At 42.4% G+C, this 16,705-nt stretch overlaps 1 protein-coding gene and 1 pseudogene across 1 annotated transcript in view; one reads left to right on the forward strand and one right to left on the reverse strand.

Annotated features, from left to right (window-relative positions):
• LOC104983368 lies at positions 1-4,427 on the reverse strand (annotated as a pseudogene).
• NOTCH2 (notch 2) overlaps positions 1-16,705 on the forward strand; it is a 175,669-nt gene that overhangs the window by 102,470 nt on the left and 56,494 nt on the right. Inside the window, exons 6-10 of the mRNA XM_010832827.1 lie at positions 12,049-12,282; positions 13,632-13,787; positions 14,287-14,475; positions 15,650-15,763; positions 16,575-16,688. Of these exons, the coding sequence (XP_010831129.1) occupies positions 12,049-12,282; positions 13,632-13,787; positions 14,287-14,475; positions 15,650-15,763; positions 16,575-16,688 (807 nt within the window). The remainder of the gene's footprint in view (positions 1-12,048; positions 12,283-13,631; positions 13,788-14,286; positions 14,476-15,649; positions 15,764-16,574; positions 16,689-16,705) is intronic.

Genomic DNA, 16,705 nt, shown 5'->3' on the forward strand with positions numbered 1-16,705 from the left:
TTTTCTAATTTTATTTTTAAACTTTACATAATTGTATTAGTTTTGCCAAATATCAAAATGAATCCGCCACACTTTAACCAATATTGGTATAGGCATGTTTCCTGTCATTTTTTTCCTAGTCTTTTTTTGAGTTCTTTGGCTCTGCAAACTTAGGTTCAGTCTCATCTCAGAAAAGATTGTTTCTCATTTGTTTTTGTGTCTTTAGGAGTACCTTTACAGTAGGTCTTCATTCTTCCCCAGAGCTAAAATCTTTTCTCTCGGTATTTTAATCTTTTTTCCTTTGCATTTCATAAGAGCTTCTTAAGCTTTTTTTTTTGGCAGAACTGATTTGTTTTTCTTCTTTGTCAGTTCTGTTGTTTTCAGTTGCCAATTCTGATTTGTATTTGAACTGCATTCTTATTTTCTGATAATATTTACTCATTCTGTCTAGGTCCTCTCTATTTCTGCCTTTCTCTCAGCCTGCCCCATTTTATCAGAGTATCTTAATTTCTTTTGAAAGATTGTAGAAACTGTACACATACACTGCATGTGTATAAAATTTTTGAGAATATAGAACCAATCCTTTCTATAATGTACTCATTTCAGGAAGTGTGTATTTTTCACTTGTGTGCTTTTCATCTGCATTTCACGTGGTGTATCTACATCTTTTATATTGCACATGTTCTAATGAACACCAGGTGGTTGTTTGTTTGGCTTACTCATTCTGCTCATTAGTAATGCCTTGCCATAAATAGAGTAGTTCGATTCTCTTTGGAATCCCTGATATAGTTAGTTTCTACTTCCAGGGAGGTGAGGGGCTCTTTCTGTATAAATTGTTAACAGCCCAGCAGCCCAAAGAGGTGGGAGAAAGCCAGAGTGTGTATTTTTCCTCCTAGCAGGAATACAGAAGCCTAGTACCATTTTTTTCTCTGGGTAGAGAAGCTTCTGTGCCAGGCGTCAGTTCTCCATACAGTGGCTAAGCCTGGTTACTCTTTGGTGCTATTGCATCTGGAATTTGCTCCAAAAGCACCACAGACTTTTTTGATGCTATAGAGACCACAGGAGCCCTGGGACTCCTCAGTGCTTTAAATTGCTATTGACCTGGAATGGTGGGATGGAGTTCAGTCCATTCTTCCCACAGGAGCAAGGTGGGCTTTCTGACGCAAATTGGATCATGTTATTTCTTTGCTTGAAATGATTCAGTGGGTCCCCCTTGTCTTTGGATACAGTTCCAAGGCTCTGCACATAACTACCTGTCCAACCTCATCTCCACTGATACGTGCTTTATAATTAAACCACGGTGGGTTTTTTCATTGCCTCAGGTGAGCCATATTTTACCTTCTATTCAAACTTGTACACATACACTTCCTTCTGCCTGAAGTACCCCCACACCATCCTCCTACATTCCTACACAAACTGGTTAACATGTAGAGTCTTTGTCTCTCTCTCTCTTTCAACAGTAATTTACAATTTATTCAGCTGTAATGTACTTATTCTGACTTTAAGGTGGTATCACATGGCATACTTTTGGGTCCATTCCAGAGATTCCTGAGGTCACTCTTGTATTTATCTCTGTCATTTTATAGATTTGTGCAGTCCCTGGCACTCGGGAGTTATCTGGGTTTGGAAGACATAGCATTGAACCAATGGATAAAAAAAGAACTTGAGAAACAGTTGAAGCAGGAGGACATTGTGATCTTAGAATATCAATACATATGCTGCTATTACTGTTAATATTTGGATGATAAATTCTTGTAAATGCAACTTTAGGTGGTTTGAAGGTGGAATCTGTAGGAATATGAATTTTCAACACACACACAAAAATACTGCCTTGATGCAGGCTGCCATTAGGCCGTAGTCTTGGCTTAATCATCCCCCACTTGAACTGCAGGACATAGGTCTTCTGTGTTCTCTTGCTCTGTGGTCCTAAGGCAACATGTGTGTATTACTGCACTTCTCACCCTCTATTATAATTATTTGATTGGTTGTAAAACCCTCTTTTGTCTGTATATTCCGGGTAGAATCCACAACTGCTTGTTTACCAGTTTGTATAGGTCAGGCCTGGCACATAATTTATACATATTTGTTGAATGAATGAATGGAGCATTAAATTTTCTCATTGTTCTGGCCCAACATCATGTCTCCAAATTCAGGGCTATCACCGGGTCCTGGCAGGGTCTCTTCTTCCCTGAGATACATTAGTATCTTTCTTCATCACGGACCAGGTTTGTGCTGTCTGTAAATATGGACTAATTTTGTATGAGAGGATTACATTTGACTATCATTGTAAGCACTCATCACAGTGTCTAGTACCTAGAAATAGCTGAATAAGTCTATTTTTACTATTTGAAGCCAGTAGCACCACTAGGAAATAAAAGAGTGGCTCTTTGCTTGTTTACCTTCATGCAGATGGAGGCAACTGGAAGAGGAGGGTTGCTTGCCTACTGGGATGTAGTCTTTAGGGAAACCTTAGGTTTCAATTGAAGAAGTAAGGTACTCCAACAATGTAGAGTCACCTCGAGATATAGTTGAAGGATTAAGGTCAAAAGGTCAGATAAATTTGGTGTGATATAAACGAGTTTAGCAGCTAAGGAAGAGAGTGGAATGAGAGACATGTATATTGATGGGGGGATGTAGATAAGGGGATGATGAAAACTTTGACAGTATAAGTAGAATAGAGACACCCTGTTCTAGGAATAGGCGTCGAAAGATGACTATTGAGTTTAGAATGATCTGAGTGAGGGGGAAAAGAGCAAATAAAATTCGTTTAAACAAATATTTTGATTACTTCTCAAGAAATACTATTAGCAAGGCACTATGCTAAGGGCTAAGGGTTCACTGCTGAAGTAAATGGTGCCACCCATTTCTCCGTGGAACTTGGAGCATGTGTCTAGCATATGTTTAGTGAGGAACACAGGCATAAAGCATGTAATTATCTGTAAGATTTTGAACTGTAATGAATATCTGGTGGGAAAAGTAGAGGTTATTTGGAGAACATATTAACAGGCAGAACTATCTGAGTTTGGAGTCAGCATGTACTGTCTTTCAGCTGTGGACAGTGGGTATGAATTATTAGGGCATCATTGAGCCTAAAATGCTCCAGGTGCAGGGTCCTGGACAAAGACCCATAGTGGGAAAAGATTGTTATCATGTTTAGAAATGATGAAAATAAAAAGCTGGAGTATCCAACACTAGTCATATTTCAAGGGGAAAGACTGGAGTGATAGGCAGAAAATGTAGAAAAGATTTAGAATTTTATCCTAAGAGTAATGGCTTGCCTCAGAGGGTTTGAACAGGCAAATGGCACAATCCATGATCCATGGTGAGGTCAAGCTGGTGATTCTTTAGATACCGTATTGATCACGATGCAGGGAAACCAGGCTTTTGAGGAGTCTGGCAAAGATGATGGTGTCTAGGGTTAGCAGGAACATTCACTGAGACTCTTGCATTTATGTGCATGTGTATCTCCTATGCCTACTATACCTACAGGATCTTGTTAGACGCTTGTCACCCCAGCCTCTTAGGCACATCTGTGAGCTTGTACATTAGTGCACGCACACAGTCTCTCATCAGGCAGACCCTGTAGACTCCAGTGTTTGTACAAAATGTTTCACCCATCTTTAGCCCTGGGACGTTGAAGAACAGCCAAGCTTGTCCTCTGCCCTTTCACTTCAGGAGAGGAATGGAAAATCTGCTGTGTGTAGAGGAGAAGGTTTGTAGGACAGAGGTTAAAAGAATGCCCTGCTATGATAGGAAGAGATGAAACTCCACACCTCAGGAGCCTGGGCGACTGCTGGCTGGGAGGGTATATTGGAGACCAGACTCTCTTGATTTAACCAAAGAAGAGGAGGTAGAGGGTCAGGGCAAGGGTCAACCAAGCTCATTTTTTACATGTTGTTCATATGGTGACTGTTGCAAATGAGAACTGACCCTTAACAGGGCTACTGATGTGGTAAAAGTTTTTCCCACACACTTCACACTTGAGAGATGACTAGGAAGGGCCAGGGCTTCTTCCAGAAGTGCTAAGGCTCAGTGATCATTTCTTTTCTTTCCTTTCCGCCCTTCCTCCTCTTGTTTCCCAGTCACTTGTAACTCAAGTCAGATTGGTGTTTTGTTTGTGGTGTCTTGAGAAAACCATAGTGAGCTGTTTGTATCCTCACGTGTTGCAGCTCATAAAATGGTGTCTTGTCTGGTGGTCCTCAGTTCACATGGCCAGAACTTGATGCTAGTGAGGCTCAGGTCAGTTTCCACTTCAGTACAGTCCTGTTGGGTTCACTCTGTTTTCTGCCACACGTGCTGCTCATAGTCTTACTCATTCATCCTTTGCTTTTAAAACCATAGATGGCGGCAGTAAGAAAAGATCATTATGAAAGTGACCGCACTCCTACAAAATCAATATAGTGTACTCTTTTTTCTTGTTTTCCTTTTATAAAATAAATTTATTTTTTGATTGAAGTATAGTACATTTACAATTTTGTGTCAATTTCTGCTGTACAGCAAAGTGTTACAGTTGTACATATGTATACATTCTTTTCTAAATTCTTTCTCATTATGGTTTATCATAGGATAATTCAATATATTATATTCAATGCCCTGTATAATAGTAGAACCTTGTTTTTTATCCATCCTGTGTATAATAGTTTGCATCTGTTAACCTCAGACTCCCTCCCCCACCCGCCTTCCCTTTGCCAATCACGAGTCTGTTCTCTGTATCTGCGAGTCTGTTTCTGTTTTGTAGGTAGGTTGATTTGTGTCTTATTTGTAATTGAAGTGTAGTTGACCTACAATATCATTTTGGTTTCAGGTGTAGAGCACAGCAATTCAGTTATATATGTGTGTGTATATATATACATGTATATACACACACATACACAGACACACATGTATATATTCTTCTTCAGATTCTCTTCCCGTATAGGTTATTACAAAATATTGAGTGCAGTTCTTTGTGCCATACAGTAGGTCCTTGACATCACTAATTATAGAGAAATGCAAGTCAGAACTATAGTGAGGTACCACTTCACACCAGTCAGAATAGCCATCATAAAAAGTCCACAAATAATAAATGCTGGGAGGGTATGGAGGAAAAGGAACCTCCTCCTGGTGGTTCAGATGGTAAAGCATCTGCCTACAATGCAGGAGACCCAGGTTCAATCCCTGGGTTGGGAAGATCCTCTGGAGAAGGAAATGGCAACCCACTCCAGTACTCTTGCCTGGAAAATCCTATGGTCAGAGGAGCATTGTAGGCTACAGTCCATGGGGTCGCAAAGAGTCAGACACGACTGAGCGACCTCACTTCTTTCTTATACTGTTGGTAGGAATGTAAATTGGTACAGCAGCTGTGGAGAAGAGTATGGAGTTCCTAAAGAACTGAAACTAGAGCTACCATATGATCCAGCAGTCCCACTCCTGGCCACATATTCAGAGAAAACCATAATTTGAAGAGATACATGCACCCCAGTGCTCATTGCAGTACTATTTACTATACCTAAGACATGGAAACAGCTTAAATGTCCATCAGCAGAGGAATGGATAAAGAAGATGTGGCACATATATACAATGGGCTATTACTCAGCCATAAGAAAGAAAGAAATAATGCCATTTGCAGCAACACAGGTGGACCTAGAGATTATCATAGTCAGTCAGACAGTTGTTGTTCAGTCGCTCAGTCGTGTCTGACTCTTTACGACCCCATGGACTGCAGCATGCCAGGCTTACTTATCCCTCACCGTCTCCCGGAGCTTGCTCAAATTCATGTCCATTGAGTTGGTGATGCCATCCAACTATCTCATCCTCTGTTGGCCCCTTCTCCTCCTCCCCTCAATCTTTCCCAGCATCAGGGTCTTTTCCGGTTAAGTTGGCTTTTCACGTCAGGTGGCCAGAGAAAGACAAATATCATATATATCAATTATATGTAGAATCTAAAAAAGTGTGAATGAACTTATTTGTAGAACAGACATAGAAAACAGACTTATGGTTACCAAAGGGGAAAGGGGGATGTTGCTAAGTCACTTCAGTTGTGTCCGACTCTATGCGACCCCATAGACGGCAGCCCACCAGGCTCCCCCATCCCTGGGATTCTCCAGGCAAGAACACTGGAGTGGGTTGCCATTTCCTTCTCCAGTGCATGAAAGTGAAAAGTGAAAGTGAAGTCACTCAGTCATGTCCGACTCTTTGGGACCTCATGGACTGCAGCCTACCAGGCTCCTCCACCCATGGGATTTTCCAGACAAGAGTACTGGAGTGGGGTGCCATTGCCTTCTCCAAAGGGGGATGGGGAGATATAAATTACAAGGTTGGGATTAACATACACACACTCCTATATACAAAATAGCATGCTTGTTTTTCTAATGGTGGGTTAGTAGTATTGACTGTAGTTGAAGTACTGCTTAGATGTTATGCTCTTCCTGTGCATTTCTCAATCCTGTTCTTCCCTCATGATAGTTTTGAAGGCTAACTTAAAATGTGATCACACACCCCAGTGTTCCTTTTCAGCACTTGATTTCCACTTTTAAGTTTGTTTCTTTTTTTAAAAAGTTATTTATTTATTTATTTTTGACTGTGCTTGGTCTTTGTTGCCGCGCTGGCTTTTCTCTAGTTGCGTGTGCGGGCTTCTCATTGTCATGGCTTCTCTTGTTCCAGAGCACAGATTCTAGGGCACATGGGCTTCAGTAGTTGTGGCCGGTGGACTCAGTAGTTGCGGTTTCCAATCTCTAGAGCACGTGTTCAGTAGTTGCAGTGCACAGGCTTAGTTGCTGTACGGCACGTGGGATCCTCCCGGATCAGAGGTTGAACCTGTGTCTCCTACATTGGCAGGTGGATTCTTTACCACTGAGCCATCAGGGAAGCCCAAGTTTGTCTATTTCTAATTCTTTTTCTAACTAGCTGTGTAAACATGGATAAGTCACTATACCTCTCTGGTCCTAGTTTTGTTTGTAAAATGAGCACGTTAGATTGAATCTAAGGTCTGTTTCATCACTGACGCCAAGTGTCTGGTACAGTGGCTGATATATAAACTGAGGTGAATGACCAACAGAATTCATGCTCTCATGGAACTTTTAGTCTAACAGAGACTGTAAAATGTAAATGAATATAAAATTACACCATTTGATAAATGACAAGATGGACTGAATGGAGTAGATGCAGTGAAGGATAAAAAAGAGGAAATGTGAGCTTGAAGATCTACCTAAGTTATGAAGAAGGTCAAGGTGGTGGTGGTGGTTTAGGCACGAAGTCGTGTCTGACTCCTGCAACCGCATGGACTGTAGCCCGCTAGGCTTCTCTGTCCATGGGATTCTCCAGGCAAGGATACTGGAGTGGGTTGCCATTTCCTTCTCCAAGGGATATTCCCAACCCAAGAATCGAACCCAGGTCTCCTGCATTGCAGGCAGATGATTTATCAACTGAGCTATGAGGGAAGGCTGAAAGTCAAGGTGTGAGATGTTAATCGGCCATATAAGTAAGAGGAAGAAGAATATTTAAGGTGGAGAGGACAGGCTATGCAGAGGCTCTGAGGTAGGAAAGAACTTGTTTAAGGAACCAACAGTAAGCCATGTGGCTAGAATAAAATATATGAAGGAAAGATAGAGACTTGAGATACATTTAGGAGGCAAAAGAGAATTATCAGTATATACTAGTGGCGCTAACATAAAGAACCCACCTACCAATTCAGGAGACATAAGAGATGTGGGTTTAAGGGACACAGGTTCGATCTGGGTCAGGAATATCCCCTGGAGGAGGAAACAGCAACCCACCCCAGTATTCCTTGCCTGGAAAAATCCCATGGACAGAGGAGTCTGGTGGGCTACAGTCCATGAAGTCGCAAAGAGTTGGATATGACTGAGTGACTTAGCAGGCCAAGTATTTAAGGTGTCAGCCTTCATACCAAGTTAGTCCAGGTTTATATGGCAGTAGAGAAAGTAGTTTCTAGAAACAAGTTATTTCCTTTCTAATAGGAGATGGTTAAAACCTAATAGCCCACTGCCTAATCCCAATGTTAGATACCAGTAACTTGCAATAACTGGCAGGTGAAGTTAGTAAGAGGGATAATTGATGCCCTCACAAACTTGCCCAACCGAGCCTTGTGCAGCATATTTTGGGAGTTCACCAGCAAGGTTTGTGTGCTGGCACAGATGATGGTACATGCTGAGACTTGTTTGGATTGAAGGTGTAGTAGCTAGGTAGGGCATGGAAAGAACGCAGCTCTGTCTTTTCACCAGGGGCTTTTATATGCTAGGTAGCTAGCTCCTAACTTAGTGCTTTCTCCTTTTCTCCCAACTAACACAAAGTCATTTGCTTTTAGTTCATGCTATATTCTACTGGCAGACTAATGTTCATATGCAGATTTGATCATGCCTTCCCTCACCGGTGAGCCTGCAATAATTCTCCTTTGTCATATCAAGTTCAAAATTCAGATAAGAATTCAGAGCCTCAAATGATCTCCAGCCTTTTCTTGTTTTAAACCCAACTCAAGAATGTACTCCAGTCCCTTTGATATGTTCAAGATCTAACCCCACAAACCTGAGTGAACCTTCTTCCTCCAGCCCAGGCTGATGCTTTTTTGCCATGGAGTAGTGGAAAAGCTGAATGCACCCATCCTCTCTAGAATATCACCAAGAAACTTTACTGTTTCAGTATTTAGTGACTTTTTGTCTTTGTCAGTTTCTACCAACGGTCTTCTTTCCTTGACTCATGCTTCCATCCCTTTTAGGTGTCTTTAAGACCCGAGAATCAGGGACTTAGTCTGTAGGTCTTATTGATCAGACCCAGAGTTGGATAATTAACTCTGCTATAGTGGAAAGAACAGTAGTTTTAGAGTCAAACTGATCTGGGTTTGAATGACAGTGCCTCTGACTTACCAGTTTACGACTCTGGGCAGGGGTGGTAGGGTTGATGGTTACTTAACCTTTCTGAGCCTCATGTTTCTTATTTTTAGGCTCTGCATTGGTTTCCTCCTTTGTCAAGAGGGAGGTGGCATGAAAGAAGTGCAGTATGTTAGTAGACCTTCCATTGGGAATTTTGGAACAAGCAATTTTGTGGCACCCTGGTCACTGTTCTAACATTCCAAATGTAATAACTGGTTGCTGGAATTGGAATGAGGAAAAAATTCTGGCATAAATATGCCTGGGAGGGGTTTTGTTTTGTTCTGGAGAAATATGCCTGAACCTTAGAGGAAAATGATCCATTCTATGAAAGATTATGTATAAGCCAGGATTCTTTTGACTCTCCAGATTTGATTTCTCTAACAGTATCTGACACCAAACCCAAAATGCCTTAGGTATTTGACCTTCAAAAATCAATCTCATTGGAAAAATAGTCAACTGTACTCAAAAAATACATTTGACTTTTGGATAGTAATTTGAAGTCATAAGTTTTTCCAGTAATCCGATCATATGAGTCATGATTTTAATCCTCCCCTCCCCCATCCTGTCTCCTTCCCAATGCCTCTGTGTGCTTGGGAAGACTGAGATGCAGAGAGGTTGTTTTGATATGGTGAGATTCACACCTTAAGTCTTTGTCAAGGATTTTAGAGTCAGCAGCTCTAGTTCAAATCCCAGTCCTCCTGTACCCCCTGCCTCATGATAGGTGAGTTATGTCACCTCTCTGGACACGTTTCCTCAATGAGACAGTGATCGCAACACCTCAAGCCCAATACGTGGTTCACAGTAAGCCATCAGTGACTCTTGATATCCTTTCCCAAGAGTACAAAATTTTTATTCCAAACATTATTTCGTTAACCTAGTCTGTCTCACTATAATATTTAAGTGGCTGGGTGTTACATAATTATATGAAATATATATGAGATTTAAAAAATACACAGTGTCTTGTACTCAGAATTATCGTGGAACCAATAAGAAAAACAACTTCCAAATTTCTCACAAGCAGCAAGTCAGTTAAGTTTGATGGTAGCATAGGCATTTTGAGTTAGCATTAGTGTAAGAGACAAGACTCTGAGGAATTCCCAGGTTGCAGAAACTCTTCACCTGCTTCTTGGTTATGTTTTCATTTCTACATCCCACCTGCATCTTAACAACACATCTGCCATTACTCTGAGGTAGCGTTTCTGCCAGAAAAGTAAGGGAGCAAAGCTTTCTATACTGACATCATCTACCCTGGGGGAAATGATTGCTCCTTCACTTCCTCCCTCCCTCTGTACTAGTTAATGCTGTCAGATGCAACAGACAGATCCCCATCTCAAATTAGGAAAACCTGCTGGAAGGGACATCTCTCAGACTGGCTGTGCTCGTAAATAGGCTTAGAAACAGCCAGTCTTTGGGAACAGCTGGAGCTAGTAACTTGAATGTCCCCAGATTCTGTTTTTCTTTTCTGTGCACTTCCGATTCACTAGTATCACACCATATGTAGACTGGTCACGTTTTTCTTTTAGTCCATGTGGCAAAGGGTCCCTAGTCCAAAAGTTTGGAAGAGAGACACAGTGACATAGCTTGTATCATATGCCCATCCTGGATCAGGAAGGTGTGATCATGTAAATACGTGGTGGCTCCTTCAGGTATTATATGGATAAAGTGGAGTGAGAAGAGCAGCACGGAAGGAGGGGCCCTGAGCACAGAGTTCCGGAGTTGCCCACACACTGCCATCTTAGGCAGTGGGGTCTTAGCTGGGAATACAAAAAATGCTCCTGAACCGAGTTTGCTTGCAGCCCAGTGATGGGAGATGGATGTACAATCAAAGTGCAATAGAATGATGTTGGTTCTGTAAAAATGGACGCATTGGTTAAATAGGAGTAAAGAATAGGTGGTCAGTTAGGTTGGCTCAGACACAGAAGCCCCTGCTGGCAATGCTGGCTGCACAGTTGGGCACTTTGCAGACTCTGAAAGTCCTTGAGCCAGCTGACTTCTTATCTGGGGACTAGGTATAGCCCTGGCGTTTTCTGAGTATGAATGCCCTGTGCTTTGTCGTTAAGAGGCTTCTGCATCAGAGTGCCTCCTTGAATTATTCAGTGAGTTTTTTACAAAGAAAATTAAGGATATCATGAGGGTTTTGTCATGTTCTGTTTTAGAGAATTCATATGATCTGAATATTCATTCCCTTTGGTAGCTTCTTAAACCTATTAAAAGATAACTTATTATAAGAAAGATTCATCAACTTGTTTTACAACTCAGGTAACCTGGCACTTGACTGCTGGTCTGTTACAAATCCCTTGCTTTTAAGTAGCTTATAAATAACTCCTGTTCCCTGTCATGGGGCCTGAGAGTGTTTGCCACAGCCCCTGCCCTTTGCTGCTGCGGTGGCCTGTGGTATATCCATTGGTGGTTTCATGTTTATCATCCTTTAGTTTGCTTCCTCAGGCAGAACAGACTGATCCTTTTCCATCTTCTCTTGAGTGAGGTAAACTTTCTACATCTTATTCCACTGCTCCGTCTTTGGCTCCAGTCTCTTCATCTTGGCTTTGTGTTTCTCATTTATATTTTACCAAGGCTTTTATTGTCCTTAACTGCTTGATTTTTCTCTCTGCCCTTTCTTGCTCTTGCATGTATTTTTTAATTAAACCTTCTATTTTGAGATAATTGTAGTTTTGCAGAAAGCTATAAGTATTAACAGAGAAATACTGTTTACCTTTAACCAAGTCTTCCCCAATGGTAACATCATCACCTTGCAAGACTACTATCTAATATCATAATCAGAATATTGACATTGATATAGTCAAGATACATAATGGTAGCCTTAACATTTTGATTTTTAAGGTTGCTTCTTGTCCTTACTCATCTCTTAGACCCTTCTCTCCTTGCTCTTCTCACATTCATTGTCCCGGGGATTTAACCAAATCTGATTTAAGGCTCTTACAAGACTCAATTTTCTCTCTGGTAGGCTGGCTAGACTTCATGCTGTCAGAGTTTCTAGGGATAGAACTTGCCTTCCCTAAATTATTTGCCTGGAATTTGGATGTCTCTAGGTGGCCTTAAAAGTCATGTGAGAACTGGGTTTCTGTGAGTTAATTTTGCCATAAGTTCACGCAGGTCACATGAGGGTGAAGAACGTGTGGGGGTTGGTATGGTACTAATCCTCTGAGACTCAGAGCCCTAAACAAAGACACTTTTCCCCCCAAAGGACAGTTCTGCACAGAGGATGTGGATGAGTGCCTGCTGCAACCCAATGCCTGTCAGAACGGGGGCACCTGTACCAACCGCAACGGGGGCTATGGCTGTGTATGTGTGAATGGCTGGAGTGGGGACGACTGCAGTGAGAATATCGATGACTGTGCCTTCGCCTCCTGCACCCCGGGCTCTACCTGCATCGATCGTGTGGCCTCCTTCTCTTGTATGTGCCCAGAAGGAAAGGCAGGTAAGGCTGGCAGAAGAACAGAGCTGGAAAGGGTGAAAGGGCTGGTGAGCATTCAGGACTTCTGCCTCCGTCTCTTTCATCCCTTTTGGGGTATGTCCTTTTAAGTTTCATCTTTTGGAACGTGGCACCCAAAGCTGTGCTTCTGGAAATGTAATTGGTAGCCAAAGTGCTGTGAAGTCAGTCTTCTTCCTTAGGACTTTTAGCTCTCAACTCCATGTACCTCAGTGTTTCATCCCCCCAGAATGAAAGTAACTCTTGCCTTGGAAACATCTATTACCTCCTTAAGATTTTAAGCTAAAAGACAGCTCAGAAATTAAGGTAAATTTCTCAGAAATTAAGACAAAATTACTCACAAATGGAGGTAGGCACTTAATTTTAAGAAGAAATAATCCATTTACTCAGAAAAGATTAGCAAGAAGGAAACAATGAAATGTATTCCAGCTCTCAATATTGCCCTGTAGGGGAAGGTTTTCACCAACTGCAAGTTAACATTGCTCTAGCCTCTGAGTTTAACAGTTCTGGGTCTAGGAATAGAGCAGTGAGAGGAGGAATGTTACAGAAGGAGATTGCTTAGCGATAGAACTTTGTGCCCAGCAGTTTTGAAATGTTCCTGTATCTATGCCTTTTCAAAAGCCCCACCTCCAGCTTTGTAGAAGAAGCCTTAGTCACCTCTTCTTAAGCTAATTGCAGACTGGAAAATCCAGTTCCCATGTGAACTATGCAGAACATGGGGCCTAGTCATGTCTTCAGAGTCCTGAGGGCACTTGAGCCAGGAATGTTGACACTATTAAAAAGCTGCCCAAGTATAGGCTGATGATGTTCAGCTGGTTTTTTTTTTCTTCTGAGGCTAATGAAATGCAGGTGGCCCCACGATCATCAGGTAGCATGATCTTGGGAAAGTGGGTTGCCAGTTAAAATATAGGATGTATGTAATATTTGGGACATAGAATAAATAATTATTCATTGTTTATCTGGAATTCAGATTGAACTGGGCAGCCTCCGTTTTTATGTGCTAGACATGACAGCCCAGTGGGGAGGATATCTCCCTTTTCCTGACTCCAGCATCTAACCATCTCGCAAATCCCTCACATTATCTACCCTTGAGGAAGGGTCCAGCTGAAGGCTCAGATTCAGAGTATAGAGAGAGGTGTCTACAGAAGCTTCTTGCTTTGCAGTTAGCTGTAGCATGTCCCTAAGGCAGGATCCCGCAAAGGGGAAATTGCCTCTAAATCTTCACATTGGATTCTGATGTGCCAGTCCTAAGGTGTTCAATCCTCTATGAAAGAGAAACTCATTCCCCAGGTAAGGGACATTTTCTCTTTCTTCTCCTTTCCCCACCCCTGTGACAGGTCTCTTATGTCATCTGGATGACGCGTGCATCAGCAACCCCTGCCACAAGGGGGCGCTGTGTGATACCAACCCTCTGAATGGACAGTATATTTGCACCTGCCCACAAGGCTACAAAGGGAGTGACTGTACAGAAGATGTGGATGAGTGTGCCATGGGTGAGTACACAGAACCTTTCCTATTCCTGTCAGTCGAGCTCAGCCGACATTTCACCTGAAGCACATTTCACTCTGCGTGCGTGTTTCATCCAAACCTCAGACCTGTTACATGCCCTGTTTACAACTGACCTTTCAGTGTAACCACATAGTCTATCCTGGGAATTCAAATATATAGAAGGTTTGTGCTTGACTCTTAACATGGATCCCTACCTTAGTGACTGTTTGGGCATAAGAACAGCAGAGACACACGAGAGTTGAGATTGCCCTTATTTGTCTTTCTTTCCCTATTTCCTTTCTTCCTTCTTCATTTAATTATTTATTTACTTTCTGATTGATTGATTTCTGATTGATTGATTGATTAGAATGATGTAAGAAATTGAGAATCAGATTATTAAAGGACTGGCCCTAATGCTACTAATCTGACCCACTTCTGTAGTCCACATTTGTGGAAGCTCCATCGAGTGCTTTGATCCTGGTTATGGGTGCTTGTGTCTTCCAGCCAACAGCAATCCTTGTGAGCATGCAGGAAAATGTGTGAACACAGATGGTGCCTTCCACTGTGAGTGTCTGAAGGGCTATGCAGGACCTCGTTGTGAGATGGACATCAATGAGTGCCACTCAGACCCCTGCAAGAATGATGCCACCTGTTTGGATAAGATTGGAGGCTTCACGTGTCTGTGCATGCCAGGTACATGGGCCGTCGGTGTGTGGGGTCTAGACCAGAGACCTTGCACTGCGCTTCTCTTAGGCAGAGCACTGAGTACAGCATGGCATTTCCGTAAGCTCTGTTGGAATTTAATCCCTAGCCACGGGACCCTTAGGGCTTCCCTGGTGGCTCAGTGGTAAAGAATCTGCCTGCAGTACAGGATCTGCTGGAGACATTGGTTTGATCCCTGGGTTGGAAAGATTCCCTGGAGGCAGGCATGGCAACCCACTCCAGTATTCTTGCCTGGAGAATCCCATGGACAGAGAAGCCTGATGGGTTATAATCCATTGGGTTGCAAAGAGTTGAACACAACTGAAGCGACTTAGCATGCACACATGCAAGGGGACCCTTAAGGACTAAGGCTCATGTTAAAATTCTTAGAACTATGGAAAACAATCCCATCGTGTCAAAATCCAGATACTTGTGAGAGAAAAATTCAGAAGATTTTTAAAATGCAAGTATACTTTGATTTAATAAAGTATTTATCATAAAAATTCTTTAAATAGCAAGCTTTCCTTATCCCCTGATATATTACAAATAGCATACCATTCCATTTATAGCAAATAATATTACCATAATTATATAAGAACTTGCTGTTTATCTCATGGTGAGATACACATGCTGTGTTATATCTTGGAACTCTTCTGCAGAGACCTCTGCTTGAATCCTTAGAGAGCACAGCTGAACTTTAGCTTAAAATGACAGCTGTCAGGGGCTGCTTGGCCTGATTACGGGTGCTAACCGCTCTAGCCTTGGCAGGCCCTCCTAACTTTGACTTACACCCCGAGTACAACAGCATCTCTGATTCATTCAGTTGGCCCTTAGGACTGGGGACCCTGTGGGCCTGGCACTGTCCCGAAAGCAGTGCCTGGACTGATCAGAGAATGTAGTTCAGTCTTTGTTGGCGTGCTAGGTCTTACCAAGGTCTTTGGAGGTAACCTCTTCTCCGTCTCCACAGTGACATGGATATCCCAGAATATGCCCGTGTCTGACTGATGCTCACAGTGACTGTTTTCAATCACGGCATAGTCCTCTTTCCCTCTGCAGAAAAGTTCATACTCATAGAGGATGTAGTCATCTTTATGAATTTGTGCTTTCTTGGCTAGAATATGCCTTTGTCTTTTTCTAAGCCACTTGTGTGGTCCATTTTGTTCAGGTTTCAAAGGTGTGCATTGTGAGTTGGAGATAAATGAATGTCAGAGCAACCCTTGTGTGAACAATGGACAGTGTGTGGATAAAGTCAATCGCTTCCAGTGTCTGTGTCCGCCTGGTAAGTGCCCACCACCTGCCCCTGTTTTCTTTGAAAGCACAAAGCCGACTGACCGCAGGGAAGAGAGGAGGGAGAGAATGTGTGTGGGCTCTACATGAGGAAGTCATTAAAGTGAGCGCTTTGGGATAGGAGTGTGTGTGTACAGAAGTGGGGGATTTGCTTCAGCTAGTATATCTTCCAAATCCTCTGTGGCCAGAAGTCCAAGTCTGTTCTGAATGGCCCATGACCTCGCCGTCTGTGTGTACATTTCAGAAAGTTCATACCTCACGGAAGCCCTTAGTTTTAGATTATTCAGGATTTTATTTTTTCCTGTGAGTCATATTCTTGAAACCTTTCTCTGAGATGATTATTTTTAGACATTTCACCCATGGGTACATTAATAGCACAAGTCAGTTCTTTCCAAAGAATGCTGTGTCTCTCCTTTTCCCCCCTCAGCCATTGTGGAAGACATGCTGAATTTTCTGCCTTAGGCTATAGCCTCTCTTGTTGTTTCTTCAGAGAGAAGGTCCCAGTTCCTGTGCAGCTACATTCACTTCTTAGGGGGTTCTGCCTGTATGCATTCAGTTCCTATTTTAAGTTGAAGTGAAATCTATACTGGGAAGAAAAAGAGGTGAGAGAGACACCCTGGTGCCTCTGATGCCCTGAGCCTCACCCGTTATCCCAGGTACCTGTTCAGGAGAATAATTCTCCATGTGCTGATCCAGGGATATAAACCCTGCCAGTAACAGCCCAGTTCTTCTTGGGCATCATTCTGATAGTAAGGAAAACATAAGATAATCCTTTGACTTGTGTCATCATGTGCCCTTTGAAGGATTCACGGGACCAGTTTGCCAGATCGATATTGACGACTGTTCTAGTACTCCGTGTCTGAATGGGGCAAAGTGTATAGATCACCCGAATGGCTATGAGTGCCAGTGTGCCACAGGTAAGCATTTTTCACTT

This window comes from Bison bison, unplaced genomic scaffold, assembly GCF_000754665.1.
Source record: "Bison bison bison isolate TAMUID 2011002044 unplaced genomic scaffold, Bison_UMD1.0 scf7180017862278, whole genome shotgun sequence".
NCBI classification, from domain to species: domain Eukaryota; kingdom Metazoa; phylum Chordata; class Mammalia; order Artiodactyla; family Bovidae; genus Bison; species Bison bison.